The sequence below is a fragment of the Perognathus longimembris genome, chromosome 1, assembly GCF_023159225.1.
Source record: "Perognathus longimembris pacificus isolate PPM17 chromosome 1, ASM2315922v1, whole genome shotgun sequence".
NCBI lineage: Eukaryota > Metazoa > Chordata > Mammalia > Rodentia > Heteromyidae > Perognathus > Perognathus longimembris.
Genome location: NC_063161.1, coordinates 75,810,069 through 75,825,979, shown reverse-complemented (window position 1 = coordinate 75,825,979; position 15,911 = coordinate 75,810,069). Strand labels below are relative to the sequence as shown.

At 54.1% G+C, this 15,911-nt stretch overlaps 1 protein-coding gene across 1 annotated transcript in view; it reads right to left on the bottom strand.

Annotated features, from left to right (window-relative positions):
• LOC125351154 (zinc finger protein 316-like) overlaps positions 1-15,911 on the bottom strand; it is a 37,187-nt gene that overhangs the window by 17,262 nt on the left and 4,014 nt on the right. Inside the window, exons 4-8 of the mRNA XM_048345870.1 lie at positions 14,194-15,663; positions 4,553-4,712; positions 1,060-1,174; positions 373-743; positions 102-184 (exon numbers count right to left, since the gene is read on the bottom strand). Of these exons, the coding sequence (XP_048201827.1) occupies positions 102-184; positions 373-743; positions 1,060-1,174; positions 4,553-4,712; positions 14,194-15,663 (2,199 nt within the window). The remainder of the gene's footprint in view (positions 1-101; positions 185-372; positions 744-1,059; positions 1,175-4,552; positions 4,713-14,193; positions 15,664-15,911) is intronic.

Below are 15,911 nucleotides of genomic sequence, written 5' to 3'. Positions count from 1 at the left end.
CCTGGATCTGGAACCTTCAGCCCTGTCCTGTCTGCTGCCCACAGAGGACTCCAGACTGCAGGTGGGAGAGGCTGAACTCCAAATCAGAGAGGGCTGCTCACCTGGGACCCAGATGTCAGGACGTCTTCCTCTTCCTCATCCTCCTCATATAGAGCAGTAGCTACAAGCTGGGAAGCCTGCAGGGCTGAGGGGAAAGATCGCTGAGGGGCCAGTAAACAGAGCTGGAGCAACCTAGCTGCCCCCTCATTTTAAACCCTGGGCTGGGCTATGCCCCCTCCAGCTCCAGCTCCCCCAGGGCCCCAGAGCTCTCCCCAGCCAGATCCACATCTGGCCCCATTTCTTCCTCCCCTAAGGGCTGCTCCTTTTTCTTACCCTTTTTCTGAAGAACTGTGGACTTGGTGTCACCATTATGGCTATGTTGATCCTGGGTCTCCAAGCCAGGACTAGGCTCCTCTGCCAGGACTTCCTCCTCTTCCTCTCCCTTATCTTTTTCTTCCTCCTCCACCTCCTCCTCCAAGTTGGCCTCCACCTCTGCCACCTTCTGAACCTGTGCTTCCTCCTCTTCTTCCACCTCCTCCTCTTCCAAATCTTCCACCTCTCCCTGCTTTTCCTCCTCCTCCTCCTCTTCCTCCTGGTCAGTACCACATTCTGCCCTGTCCTCCACCCTCTCCAGCTGGACAGCCAAGGGATCTGAAGTCGTGTGAAGAGCTGCCATCTTCCTGGGGAGCAAGCCTCCTCTTGGCCTGAAACACAGATGAAGCCACTAGAGCTGATGGAAGACCAGGGCACTATCTGCCATCTTATACTATGTAACTGGCCCATTCCAGACCCACAAAGAAACTCTGCTAAAGAGCTCCTCCCTGGAGACCCCTGGGCCACAGCCTCCACACATTCTCTCTGGTGGCCGCACACCTTGCTCCAAGTAAGATGAGCATTTTATGGAGTTTGGGTCCTCAAGGCCCAGAAGAGGCAATCAATACAGCTCGCTGCCGGCCTGTATTTTTTGGATAGTGGTGAGCCTAACCTACAGAGGCAGCCCACTAACAGCAGATTGCTTACTGGGCCCTCAGCATGCATGAACCAGGCAGGAGGCAGCGAGGCCTGCACACAGACAGACTTGAGGCACTTCCAAGGCTGGACAGGCAGGAGGCAGGACCTGCAGCTTCGCTGGACTCTATGGGGGAAGAGGGAGAGATCAGACCTAAGAATCAAGCAGAGCCATGCTCCTTCCTGAGAACCAGGCAAGAGATGGAGACATGAGGACACATCACACTACCATCTGCCCTTACCTCCTGCAACAGTTAGGGCATCTGGGAAAGCTCATGGGTCATGGAGGTGGACTCACTGCCAGGCTAAAATAGATGAATAAAATGCCCTGAGACATCCCTCCAACTTTTGAGGAGCAGACTCCAAAGAGATAAGGGATGGAATGCTAGTACCCCAAAAGCGCATGAGGGTCCTACTCTCCTGCCAAGTTTACAGATGGCATAGGGCAGACCAGCCACATGGCTTCAGGGCCAGCCACAGGGCCTTGTGTCTGGGGCCCTCTGGGGTCCTCCCTCCCTGCTGTGCATCTCTCACCAGCCCCTGCCCCATGGGCAGGTTGACCAGGCTCATTTCTGTGGTTCCCTGTTGGCTATGAACTCAAGGCTGAGTCTCACACCAGCACTGGCCCCCACGGCATGGCAGGTCTAAACGAGACATTTGTAAAGCAAGTCTGAGCCACCCCAGAACCCTAAAGATGAGTCCCAAAGGATCTTGAAGTGCCAGGCCACATGGCCACATGAGATGGAGAACAACTTAAAGCAGACTGCAACAGCCTGGGTAAAGGCCCCCGGTGTTCCTGTGGACACACATGAGAGACTGCCCATGGGCTGGACTTCTCTGCTCAGACAGCACATGCTCATCTCCCAAAACACTCTGAGAAGCTGTTCAAAACCCACACTTCAACATCCAGAAAGCTGAGCCTCTGTGCAGACCCACCAAGACCAGGGACCAGAACAACCTTCCATCTAGATGTCACTTCTGTCCTAACTGTCCTCTTATGGCTTACCCTAACACCTGTAATCTTAGCTACTCAAGAGGCTGAGATATGAGGATCTCTGTTGGAAGCCAGCCTGGGCAGGAAAAGTCTGAGAAACCTTTATCACCAATTAAGTATCACAAAAGGTAGAAGAGGAACTGTTACTCAAGTGGTAGAATGCTAGCCTTGAGGGGAAATAAAGAAAAAACCAACTGAAGGATAGCACCCAGGCCCTAAGTACAAGCCCCAGAACAAACACACAAACACACACACACACACACACACACACACACTCACTCACTGACTCTAGGAAGGCCATGCCAGCCTCAGCCCCTCTGTCTAATATAGGAAGATGCTTGAGTGTAGAAACATTGGTCTTGGGGTTGCCCTAGGACACAGCCCTGCCCAGACAAGGAGAACACTCAGCAGCAGTTCTCCACCCACCAGAGGAGGGCTTTTCTCTGGCCTCAGGCTACAACTTCAAGGCAAGCCCAGACACTAACAAAGCTGACTCCTACCTGGCCACCCCTTGGGGCAGTAACCTCAAACACCCCAGGGTGAGGTCGTGGTATTAACCCAACAAAAGAGGAAACCTGGATACTTGGGAGTCCAGAGGCCCTGCCTCACCACTGCAGAGCCTTGCATGCCCTTCTGCCTCCCTGGCCCTCTCCCTCCCCCAGCGTTCTTCCCACTGTTTGGATGATATTCTATCCTATGTCCTGGTCCTTCTTCTCTTCCCTGGCAGCACCACATTTTCTTGCCCAGAGAACAGTTAACTGGGGAACAGTGGGAACTCCCTCTGCTACCCCCATTCCAGACCTAGAGTAAGCACTTCCATATTTACTGAAGCCGTGCCTAAGGTACACAGTTGATGTGATGGACATAAAATTTTCAAACTCAAGAGTTTAGGCCCTGCTGTCGTTTTCCTAAACAGGAATACAGAACTGGGGTGGGGGTTGGGGAGCTTTGAGGCAGGACCCCATTTCACAGAGGCTGTGGAGTCTCTGTCTCCATAGAGGGCACAGGGTAAAGTCCCTTCTGCTGAGAAGCCTACCCGCTTGTGACCTGCAAGGAAGCAAGAGCCTCTGCAGAGGTCAGTGGTCAGCCATCCTCCAGCAAGCAGGCTCAGGACCAACCACATCCCTCTTATTTGCCTGACCAGAATTCACAACACAAGGCTCTGAAAATGGACCTCAGGGGCAGAGCAGGTCACAACTTATAGCAACTTAAGCTCTGAGGTCTCCCTGCCATCCCTAGAATCACACTACGATTTCCCCCACTCTTCCCCCCTCCCCTCCCCTAGTCTCTCAGCCCTGGGAGAAACTCATTCAGCCCTGACTCCAGGTCAGGCAGGAGCCCAGGCAAACAGCCTCATCATGTCAACCCCTGAGTCCCTCCAGATCCTCATCTCCACTGGACCCCTGAACACTAGGTAAAAGGCTACAGACATTTAAAAGTAGAGGCAACAAGATGGGATAAGGAGAGAACAAGGACAGAAAGAAGTGGTCAAGTTTGAAAAGTCTTAGAACCTGCACAAAACTGTCTGAACCAGGGAACCCCATGGGGTGTAGGACATGCCTGCGTGTGCTTCATGTCTAGTCACCTTCCTTCTCGTGTGGTGCCACTGACGGCAAGGCCCTTCAGGTCTTTGTGTCCACCGGGAAGATAGATGTTCCTCACTGGCCAACATGACCCTCACCATCCTTCCCTAGATTTCAGCAATCCCCTCTCTCAGGTATATCCATGGCAGCCATCCTCCATTCTTGGAGGGAGGGGGGTGCAGCCCGGGGACAGGCACTACCCACCTACCAACACTGATTAAACCAAACCAACTGCCAACATCAACCTGCACGGATCCACCCTCCCCTTCCTGGAGCCCATCCCCACCTTTGACCTAAACCTGACTCCTCTCCCACCTCTCTGGCCACCCCAGATTCCATTCAACCTGACACCCCACCCCACCCCCCATTTTGGCAAGATAAGTCTTAGCACAGAGGCCCAGGAGGGCCTCTATTTGCACATGAGGGCAGGCTCAGACATGGGCCCCCACCGAGGTCACAAAGCAGGATGTGGGGGCGCCTGGACAAGCGGCCCGCTCTTCCCCTACCTCCTGGGGTGCTTAGCCTGCCTCCACCTTCCACCGGAGCCGTGGCGGTGCCGGCCCCCTCCTGGATGGGTGTGTCCCGGGGCGGGGGCGGCTGCAGCCCCGCCCTCGGCAGGAGGGGAGGTCCCCGCCCGACGCCGCGCCGCGCGTGTCCTCCGTTGCCCGCCCCCTCGGCGCTGCCCGCTTGCCAGGCTCGGGCTCCGCGGGTGCTGGCCGCCCCGGACGCGCAGGCCCTGGCGGGGGCCCCGGCGCCCCGTGGAGAACCCCGTGCTGCCAGGGAAGGCCGGGCCCGTGCGGCGGGCGGTCCCGCCAGGCCCGCGCCCTAGCGCCGCCCCGAGCCCCTCCCCCGCGGCCTTCAGCGCCCCGCCGTGGCCCCCAGCGTAAGTCGGGCCCACCCGCACCTGCCGCCGGCGCGCCTCACTCACCGCGCGCGCCGGGACGGGCCCAGCCCGGGGCAGCCCGGGGCCCGCGCCTCAGGCCGCCGGAGCCCGCGCTACACAAAGTGACGGCTGCGAGCTCCGCGGCGGCGGCGGCGGCGGCAGCGGCGCGTGGGCACCGGAAGTGCCGCCCGCCGGCCCCGCCCCGCTAGCGCCCACGGGGGGGAACTTCCGGTCACGCGGGGCTCGCCGGCGCGCGGTCGCCTGGTGCTCCGGCCGGGCGGTGAGTGAATGCACATGGGTCTCCACAGTCCAGAGTGCCTGGGCCACGGAGCTCTGCGTCTTCTGCGGGACACCCCGATCCTTGGGGGAACACCGCTTCCACAGCAGCCCGCCAGGGTCCACGGAGCGCGCGCTCCGTGTCAGGGCCGGGCCCCAGCACACTGCCCCGTCCATGCGCCTCCCTGGCCCTTCGAAGCACGGGCCCCAGCGGCGTGGATCCGGCCCCCCCCCCGGCTCCAGGGGGGGCTCCCCCGAGGAGGTTGATCTCTCTCCCTGTCATCTCTTCTCTGTCTCTGCAGGACCAGGTGGGCTCGGTGTCCATTCGTGTGAGGACAACTCTTGTAACCGTCCTGGGCGAGATGTGGAGGGCCGGCGGCCAGCAGCGGTCAAGGACTGAAGGGCTCCGTGGGCAGCGGCAGTCTGAGGCAGGAAGGCTAGTGGACCATAGGGAAGGAAGGGTCCTTGCAGAGGATCCGCAGAGTGAAGGCACGTGCTCACAGTCTGGAATGATAGAGGCAGGGGCGGGAGCAATGGAAAGTTGGGCCATGTGTGAAGTCATCCATCGCTGGCACAATCCCTTCCAAAATCTGCCCACATCGACCATAGGAGACACAACTAGGGTCTGAGGGCGCCCCATGACACCCACGGAAGTCCTGGGCATTCTTTTTCAGATTGGAATGGTGTGGTCTGAGTTTCTTCCCCAGCCCCACTTACTTAGCATGATTTGTTATACAATTTGCTGTGAACTCCAGCCTTCAAAAACGGCAGCAACTAGGAGGAGGCTAAAAGAACTTCTCACTCCTGCCTGAAATAAATACACTCCATTCTAAAGCCTCATCTCGACAAAAGGATTAAGATTTGAAAGCCTGGTGCCAGTGACTAACACCTGTAATCCCAGCTACTCAGGAAACAGATCTGAGGATCATGGTGGAAGCCAGCCAGAGCAAGAAAATCTGTAAGGGGCTGGGGATATAGCCTAGTGGCAAGAGTGCCTGCCTCGGATACATGAGGCCCTAGGTTCGATTCCCCAGCACCACATATACAGTAAACGGCCAGAAGCGGCGCTGTGGCTCAAGTGGCAGAGTGCTAGCCTTGAGTGGGAAGAAGCCAGGGACAGTGCTCAGGCCCTGAGTCCAAGGCCCAATTCTGGCCAAAAAAAAAAGAAAAAGAAAATCTGTAAGACTCTTATCTCCAATTAACTACCAAAAAGTCAGAAGTGAAGCTGTGGTTTAAGTGGTAGAGCACTAACCTTGAGCCAAAAAACTCAGGGACACTTAGGCCCTAAGTTTAAGTTCAAGTCCTAGTGCCAGCACCAATTTTTTTAATTAAAAATTCAATCCCGGGGCTGGGGATATAGCCTAGTGGCAAGAGTGCCTGCCTCGGATACACGAGGCCCTAGGTTCGATTCCCCAGCACCACATATACAGAAAACGGCCAGAAGCGGCGCTGTGGCTCAAGTGGCAGAGTGCTAGCCTTGAGCGGGAAGAAGCCAGGGACAGTGCTCAGGCCCTGAGTCCAAGGCCCAGGACTGGCCAAAAAAAAAAAAAAATTCAATCCCTATTTTAAGAAGGAACAAGAGAAGGAGAGAGGAAGCTGGTTGGGAAACCCAGATCCCCAGCTTAAGCCCTTGACCATCCTTCCTGATCTAGATTCAGTAGGAAAAGCTCCCCAGAGGGTACCAAGAAAGGGGCAAGAGACAGGATCATTTCACCAAAAGCAGTGTCACCAGGAAATGTGGAGACCATGAGCTTCTCAGTGTGTGCTTCACTCCTCCACTCTTAGATTTGAAGGAGAGAAAAAAGTTGGATGCTATCAAGCTTAGAAACAGTTCTAGCTGTAACGAAGGAAAGACAGTGGGAGGCAGAGCAGGGAGAATATCCCCAACTCCACCCTCTTGTACCCAGCCACCTGCCAGTACTGCCTTTGTGTGTGCCAAAGCTGGCTTTGAACCACAATCCTCAGATCTCAGACTCCCGAGTAGCTTGGATTACAGGCATGAGCAGCAGGCATTTGGCAGCACTGCTGAGACTGCTGGACAAGGGACTCAGAGAACACAGCCCTCAAGAGTGAGTCTCCAGAGCCAGAGTCAGAGAACAAACTGATGTAAGGGAAAGTAACAATCAACTGCTCTTTCCCTGCCTGAGAACCCCACACATACATTGTCAGGCAACGGCCCTGCAATACCCCAGAACCCAGATTGCCCCTTGTCCTGCCCCAGCTTGACCCTTACTCCAAACCCCAATCCCCTCCACTTCACTACAGGAATATTCATATCTCCCACCCACTCCTCTCACTATTTTGAGACAGTCTCATAGCCAAACTGACCCAGAGCCTGTGCCATGTAGCCTGGATTGGCTTGTAATTTATGATCCTGCTGCCTCAGCTTACTAAGTGTTTGGATTATGGTTGTGCACAACCAGGCATAATCACTACCATGTTCAATTCTACCTTGAGTAGTGGTGTACTCCTATAATCTCAGTTATTGGGGGGCAAGGCAAGAGATCTGGAATTTGAGACCAACCTGGCCAAGGTTAGCCAGACCTTGTCTCAAAAACAAAACCAGAAGGTCTGGAGACATGGCTCAATTGGTAGAGCCATTTGTCTGCAAGAGGCACTGTCTTCAACTTTGGTACTAAATAAGTAATATTTAAAATTCAAACTTCCATGGGCTGGGAATATGGCTTAGTGGTAAAGTGCTCGCTTCGTATACATGAAGCCCTGGATTCGATTCCTCAGCACCACATATATAGAAAAAAGCCAGAAGTGGCGCTGTGGCTCAAGAGGTAGAGTGCTAGCCTTGAGCAAAAAGAAGCCAGGGACAGTGCTCAGGCCCTGAGTTCACGACCCAGGACTGGCAACAAAGAACAAAACAAAATTCCAACTTCCAGTCCCATTTAGTCCCTTGGTGTAAGTTATTCCTAGGACTAGGTGGGACTTATGTGCAGAAGGATGTGACAGGCTGATGCAGTACAGCAGGGCTGTGGAAGGTGGGAAGAGGGCACTCTGGAGGCAGAGGCAGAAAGATCTCCAGTTCAAGGCCAACCTGGCCTATATAGTGAGACTCAGTGTCCCACCCCTGAAAAAAAAAAAAAAAAAAAGGAGAGATGAGTGGAAAGAAGAAGAGGGGAGGAGGAAGGAAGAAGAAACCTGATGGGGATCAGGAATTATGAGAGGAGATGATATCACCAAGGTGGGGACTTAGATTGCAAGCACAAAGGGCTCTAGGACGGCAGTGGAGCCAAGACTTGGCTCCTTGTTCCTCGATGGATTACCAAGGGGCCTTCACAACTCAGTTTGATAACAGCTATTAGACCAAGAATTTGATACCAGTTTTCACTATAATGGGCCCAAATATGGATATGCCCGAGGACTAACAGTCACCTGCCTTCCTGTGGGGCATCTGCTGGGCTGGAAACACAGAAAGGGAAGGGAGCCAATCTGTCAGCTTTCAGGGAACACCGAGAACAGACTACAAACCTTCTGGGAAAGAATGTGCACCTACCCATATCAGGCTGGTTCCCTGCTGCCAGCCATGTTCAGAGCTGGAAGAGAGAGGAAAGGGGGGATTGGCAGCTTGCCTTTGAGACAAGGCCTGCCCAGGCCTGCCCACTTGGAGAGCAGGAAAGTGTGAACAAGAAGAGCAGACGTCCACACTGGGAAGTAGATTTCCCTTCATGTTAAGCCTCAGCCCTTCCACAGGGCAGGAGATGGGATACAGCAGGGCTGATGTGGTCCCCAAGCTGTCCCAGGACAGGTAGCACTTCCAGCCAATTCTAAAAAGTGCCAGAGACTGAACTACAGTAAGAAAAACTCACACAGGAAGAACCTGAGGGGAGCACAGTGCTAGCGAGTCATGCCTGTAACTAGGTATTTGGGAGGCTGAGATCTGAGGATCAAGATTCAAAGCCAGTCCAGGCAGGAAAGTCCTTGAGACTCTTATCTCTGATTAACCACCAGAAAACTGGAAGTGGCGCTAGCCTCAGGGAAGAAAAGCCGGGGAACAGAGCCCAGGCCCTGAGTTCAAGCCCCATGTGTGTACTAGAAAGGAAGGAAGGGAGAGAGGGAGGGAGGAAGGAAGGAAAGAGAAAAAAGAAAAATGAGGTGAGCGCTTGAAGCATTTAAGGGGAAGGGGTGTCATACAGCAGACAGGAGAGGGTGTTGATTTGCCAAGATTGTTGAGGGGGTGAGGGAGGCACAATTAGGAGGCATCAGGAATCCACTTAAAGGATGTTGAGATGACCCAGGTGGCAGTGACAAGGTGTGAGAATTAAGTATTATTAATTATAACTTAGGTGCATTGGAAAGATCATAGTTTGAGGCCAACATGGGCAGAAAAAAAAAAAGGTCTTTAGACCCCCTCTCAACCAATAGCTGTGTGTAGTCGTGATTGCCTGTCAGTCCAGCTACCAGGAAGGCTGAGATGAAGCGGATGGAAGTTCTAGCCCTGCCTAGCAGACTCCATCTCAATGAGAGAAGCCAAGTGTGTTGGTATACACCTACCATTCCAGCTCCGGCAAGAAATGTAAAACAGGAGGATCAGAGTCCAGATGCAGACTCATGCAAAAATCAAGACCTTATTCCATAATAAGCTGGTGCAAGAAAGGGGGGACAATTGGAAGAATGGCTCACCTACCTAGCAAGTACAAGGTCCTGATTTCAAACTCCATACTGCCAAGAAAACTATTAATAAAGAATTAGGCCCGACTCCTCTCTCAGGGTCATACCACTGGAGGGAAGACACACACAGCATTGAAAGGCTACACTCACCTCCACCCTGGGCTGCGTCCCAGAGAGAGAGTGAGATCTGATTTCACTCAACAAGGTCCAACAGGATCACCAAGAATGTCACAAGCAGGTAGCCAACTTCTTAAAGCAGAGAGAGAGAGCAGTGATCAAGCCCTGTAGCCCCAGTCCATGGAGGCTCAGCCAGGCCAAGACTCACCTGGGAAAGAAGCCAAAAAGAGCAATGAGGAGTCAGCAAGCTCCAAATCCCGCCAGCTCCCAGAAGCCAGGGCCCCTCAGGAATCCAAAGCCAGCATCATGGATGCATGGTCATGTGACTGGCTGCAGGGACTCCCTGGATCCCCAGTTCAGAGGCCATGAGCTTCAGTTCTGGCACAATCTCACCCAAAAACTCTAGCAGATGTTGGCACATTTCAACTATCAGGAAAATCTGAACCGTAGAATGACAGAGCAGGCTTCAGGCCTGGAACAAGATGGGGACACCCTGGTTCCCATGTGACAGGAAGTGAGTCCCCCACACCCCTATGACCAGGAGTTGGCTGGTGGTGTCTGACCATTTTGGCTAGGATCAAGACTTTGAAGACCCATGGAAGAGTCGGGTGGGTGAGAGCTTGGCCTTGCAGGGCCTTCCCAATGGCACCATCAGAATGTGGAAGCCAGGTGCCAGGGGCTCACACCTGTAATTCTAGCTACTCAGGAGGCTGAGATCTGAAGATTATGGTTCAAAGCCTGTCTGAGCAGGAAAGTCCATGAGACCTTAATATCCAATTAGCCATCAGAAAACCAGAAGTGGCACTGTGGCTCAAGTGGTAGAGTGCTAGCCTTGAGCTGAAGAGCTCATGGACAGTGCCCAGGCCCAGAGTTCAAGCCCCATGACTGACAAAAAAAAAAAAAAGAATGTGGATATGTGTGGTTGCAAAGGCTGCAAGGCATGCTGGGAGTGAGTAGTCACTGGGGTTGGAGAAGAGGGAGACCAGGAAGGAGGAGCCTACAGCTCCCACAGCCTGGGTGGGTGCCTATGAAGATGACCAAAGTATCCAGCAGGCACATTTGGGGCTAATTTAAGGCACTGCAAAATGGCAGAAAGAGACCAGAGTAGGTGTGCTTTGCTTGCAGATCCCAGAGAGCTAGGGGCAGGGACAAAGCTTCTCTCCCCTGCCAGACCTCAGGCTCTTCTGAGGCTCTTCTCCCTTAGCCTTGAGTTTGCGCTTTGTGCCCTCTTTGAATTGTCCAGTAATTGTAAAAATCCTGTCAAGTCAGTTTAGCTAGAATCCCCATCCTTAGTATCTGATTAAAGCCTTACCCACCCCACCCCCCCAACCAGGTGACATCCCTTCCCCCATAGCCAGCTTCCATAAGAACCCTAACTCTGTTTAGCAGAATGTTCTTCTCTATTTTCCTGTCCCCTGACATTTGCCCCCACAGCAACTTCACTATAAATCTCCATTTGTCCTGAGTTGTATGCAGAATCAAGTCAGTTCTGTATGTGTTGCTAGGATTTTAATTCAGTGCCTTGGGCTTTCTAGGTAGACTATCACTTGACCTATGCCCCCAGTTCTTTTTTTGTTTGTTTTGGCAGTCATGGGGCTTGAACTCAGGACCTGGGCACTGTCCCTGAGCTTTGTTTTTTGCTCAAGGCCAGCACTTGAGCCACAGCGCCACTTTCAGCTTTTTCTGTTTATGTAGTAGTGGGGAATTGAACCCCGGGTTTCATACATGCTAAGCAAGCACTCTACCACTGAGCCACATTCCCAGCCCACGCTACCAGCTCTTTTTGCTTTAGGTTATATTTCAGATGACACTCTCACACTAATTTTTCACAGGACTTGTCTGGAAGCAAGATCTTCCTACCTCTACCTCCTATGTAGCTGAGATCACAGGTATGTTCAACCATGCCAACCCAGAATTGAGTTAATTCTGTACTGAGGTCTCTTTCTTAAATTTGGTTTTTAACACTCTTTTGTTCTTTTCCTTTATTTCTTTCTCTTTTTAAAAATTATTTTATCTTTAAGTAGTTGTACAAAGGAGTTGCTGTTCAGTGAAGTCGTTTATGAATACAATGCATCTTGATCAAGGTCACCCTTTCATCATTCTCCCCCCAGCCCTCCCAACTCACCCCTTCCTTCAATTTTCTTAATTTTGTAGCATAGGCATTGAATTTTATGGCTGCATTCCCACTCCTTCCTCTTTCTCTTTATTATTATATTGATTTGGTATGGGTCTAGGAGGTTGAACTCAGGGCCTGGGCCCTGTCCCTGAGCATCTTTTGCTTAAGGCTAGAGCTCTACCACTTGAGCCACAGCGCCACTTCTGTCTTTTTTGGTAGTTTATTGTAGACAAGTCTCATGGACTTTCCTGCCTGGACGGACTTCAAACCATGATCCTCAGATCCCAGCCTCCCGAGGAGCTAGGATTACAGGCATGAGCCACCGGTGCCTGGCATTCTTTCTCTCTTCTTTCTTGATGATTGGTACTGGGATTTGAACTCAGGGCCTCATGTTTGCTAGGCAGGCACTTTACCATTGAGCCACACCCCAGTACTGTTTGCTTCAGTTATTTTCCAAGTAGGATCGCAATATTTTTTTCCTGGGGCCAGCATGGACTTGACCTCTGTCCTCTTTCCCTTCCACATAACTGGGATGAGAAGAATCAAGCTTGTTTGTTCAGGTTTGGGGGGGGGTCCCTAACTTTTTACCTGGGCTGGCCTTGAGCTGCAATCCTCCTGACTTTTGCTTCTGGAAGTAGCGGGCATTACGAGTGTGAGCCACTATGCCACAGGTAGCATAAGTTAATGATAGATGGCGTTTAAAAGCCAGGGGCTGGGCTGGGGATATGGCCTAGTGGCAAGAGCACTTGCCTCATATACTTGAAACCCTGGGTTCGATTCCCCAGCATCACATATACAGAAAATGGCCAGAAGTGGCACTGTGACTCAAGTGGCAGAGTGCTAGCCTTGAGCAAAAAGAAGCCAGGGACAGTGCTCAGGCCCTGAGTCCAAGGCCCAGGACTGGCAAAAAAAAAAAAAAAAAAAAAGCCAGGGGCTGGAAGAAGCACTGGGCTCAGCGCTAGGTAGAGAAGGAAGAGACACAGGATGGACCCTGGAACTTGCCTGTGTTTAGCAAGCCAGCAGAGAAGACATAGCGGAAACAAAAGGAGTAAGCCCCAGAGGACTTCTGGCTAGGTGTCTTTGGAGTTTTGTCCTTATGAGTAAAGAAGCATTCTTTTTGGCAATACTAATGCTTTAATGCAGGCCTTAGAGCCATGCCTCTAGCCCTTTCGTGCTTGGTTATTTGTCAGATAGGGTCTTGGATTTGTGCCTACGCTGGCCTCTGCCTGAGATCTTCCAACTAATACCTCCCAAGGAGCTAGGATGGCAGGTATGTGTCATCTCACCTAGCTGTAAGGAAACCCTTGTCACCACAAAAAGCTGGAAGTGGGCATGTGACTCAAGTAGTAAAGCACAAGCCTTGAGGGGAAAAAAGGCAAGCAAGAGCATGAGGCCTTGAGTTCAAGCCCCAGTATTAGCATCCAGAGGGCAAGAACATTCCAGAAAGACTTTGACCTTAAGACCTCTGCAAGGTCTTGGGAAAGGTTGGGAGCACAGCTGCAAAGGAATATAGGCCATGCCTGCAGGTGTCTAGGGACTCAGTGACCTCCATGCATGACCCAGATGTCCTTCAAGTTCACAGAACTCTCACTCCTTCCACACCAGACCCCTATGTGAGTCTAGTCTACTACTGGGCAAGAAGCTTAAGTGCAGAATCTCACCACTGGACTCCACTGCCCAGGGCCCCAAGGGTCTTAGACCGGACTTCTGAGCAGGCCTTGAAAAAAGGACTTAGCACTCACTGGGGCTTGAACTCAGGGTCTTGTGATCTTCCTTAGCTTTTTCATTCAAGGTTAGCATTCTACCTCTTGAACCACACCTCCACTCTAATCAAAGGTAAATCTCACAGACTTTGCTCTCCAGGATGGCCTCCAACTTCTATCCTCACATCTCAGCCTCCTGAATAGTCAGGATTACAGGTGTAAGCCACCTGTGATCTCCACTGGTGGTCTTCCATCCCAGCAAGAACTTTTCAAGGCCAATCAATGCCCCAGGACGAATCAGTGACTTGCTCTGTTCTGGGTACAACTTGGGTTCCCCCCCACACCCCATCCCCCATTTTTCTCTTGAAATAATTTCCACTCTGATCCGATCTTTTTCCGAGTGTGTCTCATGGTGTATGTATTTTGCTCCCTGGTTAGCGATTGGTCTACATCAAACGTTTACACGGCAGGTTTTAAATCCAATTTTCTCAAAGGAAAAAGAAGAAGAAAAAGACAAAACTGGGCAGCCCTGTTGCCCTGCCTGTTTCCTCACGCGCGGTTTTTGGCCACAGGGACGGATCTCTTGGGGATAGATTTTATTTGGGGGGTGGAGGGGTGGGGACAGGGTGTGTGTGTGTGTGTGTGTGTGTGTGTGTGTGTGTGTGTGTGTGAATCTATGAACCCGAGACATCCGGGACGTCTGGGGGAGGACAGGAGTTTTTCTTTCCCGTGGATATTCAAGGATGTCCAGAGAGACAGGGATCAAGCCCTGGAGTCGGGGTCAAGGCCACAGCCTGGGCGTGTCAAGGTCGCCGTCCCCCCTCCAGGCCGGGCTCCCCGCGTCACGGCGGGGCCCTGTCGGCGGGCGCGGGCCCCGGGGCCGGCGGGGCGCGCAGCAGACCCAGCCCCCGCGGGCGGCCGGCGCCGTGCAGCTGGCGCTCGTGGCGGCGGATCTGCGCCTTGTGGCGGAAGCGCTCGCCGCAGTCCTCGCAGGCGTAGGGCCGCTCGCCCGAGTGCGTGCGGCGGTGGCGCAGCAGGTTGGAGGAGACGCTGAAGCGCTTGCCGCAGTCGGCGCAGGCGTAGGGCCGCTCGCCGGTGTGCGTGCGCTGGTGCTGCACCAGCGCCGAGCTCTCGCTGAAGCGCTTGCCGCAGTAGGAGCAGATGTAGGGCTTCTCGCCGGTGTGGATGCGCTGGTGCGTCACCAGGTTCGAGTGCTGCGAGAAGCCCTTGCCGCACTCGCCGCAGCGGTGCGGCCGCTCGCCCGTGTGCGTGGCCTGGTGCCGCACCAGGTCCGTGCTGCGGCTGAAGCCCTTGCCGCACTCGCCGCAGATGGTCGGCCGGTCCCGCGCGCGCCGCCGCCGCCGCTGCCGGGCCGGGGCCAGCGCCGCGCTGCCCGCCGGGCCCGGGATGGCCACGACGGCCGGCGCGCTCACGGCGGCGGCGGGCAGCACCATGAGCTCCTGCAGCACCACGTAGCCCGGAGGGGCCACCACCACGGCGGCGGGGGCTCCCGGGACGCCCGCCCCGCCGCCGCCGCCGCCCGCCGCCGGCACCAGCTCCAGCTGCAGCTCCGGTTGCACCGGGGTCAGCTCCAGCTGCACCTCATGAGGCGGCGGCGCGCCCAAGTCCACCGGGGTCAGCTCCAGCTGCACCTCCTGCCGCTCCAGCTGCTCCTGCTCCAGCCGCTGCTGCTGCTCCAGATGCTTCTCCAGCTGCCGCAGCTGCTCCTGCAGTTTCAGCTGCAGCTGCCGCTGCTCCTGCTGGCGCTCCAGCTCCTGCTGCCGTTCCAGCTCCTGCTGCTGCTGTTCCAGCTCCTGCTCGGACCCCATGTCCACCGGCATGAGCTCCAGTTCCACCTCCTCCTCCTCCTCTGGGTCCAGTGGAGGCTGGGGTGGCGGCGGCGGCTGCTGCATATGTGCCTGCTGCTGTTGCTGCAGCAACAGCTGCTGCTGTATGTGTGCCTGCTGTTGCTGCAGGAACTGCTGCTGCAGCTGTGCCTGCTGCTGGTGCTGCAGTAGCTGCTGCTGTAACTGCTCCTGCTGTTGCAGCAACAGCAGCTGCTGCTGCTGAAGCTGTTCCTGTTGCTGCTGGAACTGTTGCTGCTGCAGCTGCTCCTGCTGCTGGAGCAGTTGCTGTTGATGGAGCAGTTGCTGCTGTAAGAGGTCTTGCCCTTGTGGCTGCAGCAACAGCTGCTGCTGCAACTGCTGCTGCTGTAGCTGCTCCTGCAACAGCTGTTGCGCTTGCACTTGCTGCTGTTGTAATTGTTCTTGCTGCTGCAGTGACAGCTGCTGCTGCTGCCTTTGCTGCTGTTGGAGCTGTTCCTGCTGCAGCTGCTCCTGCACTTGCTGCTGTAACAACAGCTGTTGCTCTGGTACTTGTTCTTGCACTTGCTGCTGCTGTAGCTGCTGCTGCTCTGGCTGTGACAGCTGGTGCTCTTGCTGCTGAAATTGTTCCTGTTGCAATTGTTGACTCTGTTCTGGCTGCTGCGGCAACTGGTGATCTTGTGCCTGTTGCTGCTCTGATTGCTCCTGTTGCTGCTGCCCCTGATGTTGCTCTTGCTTCTGAGGCTGTT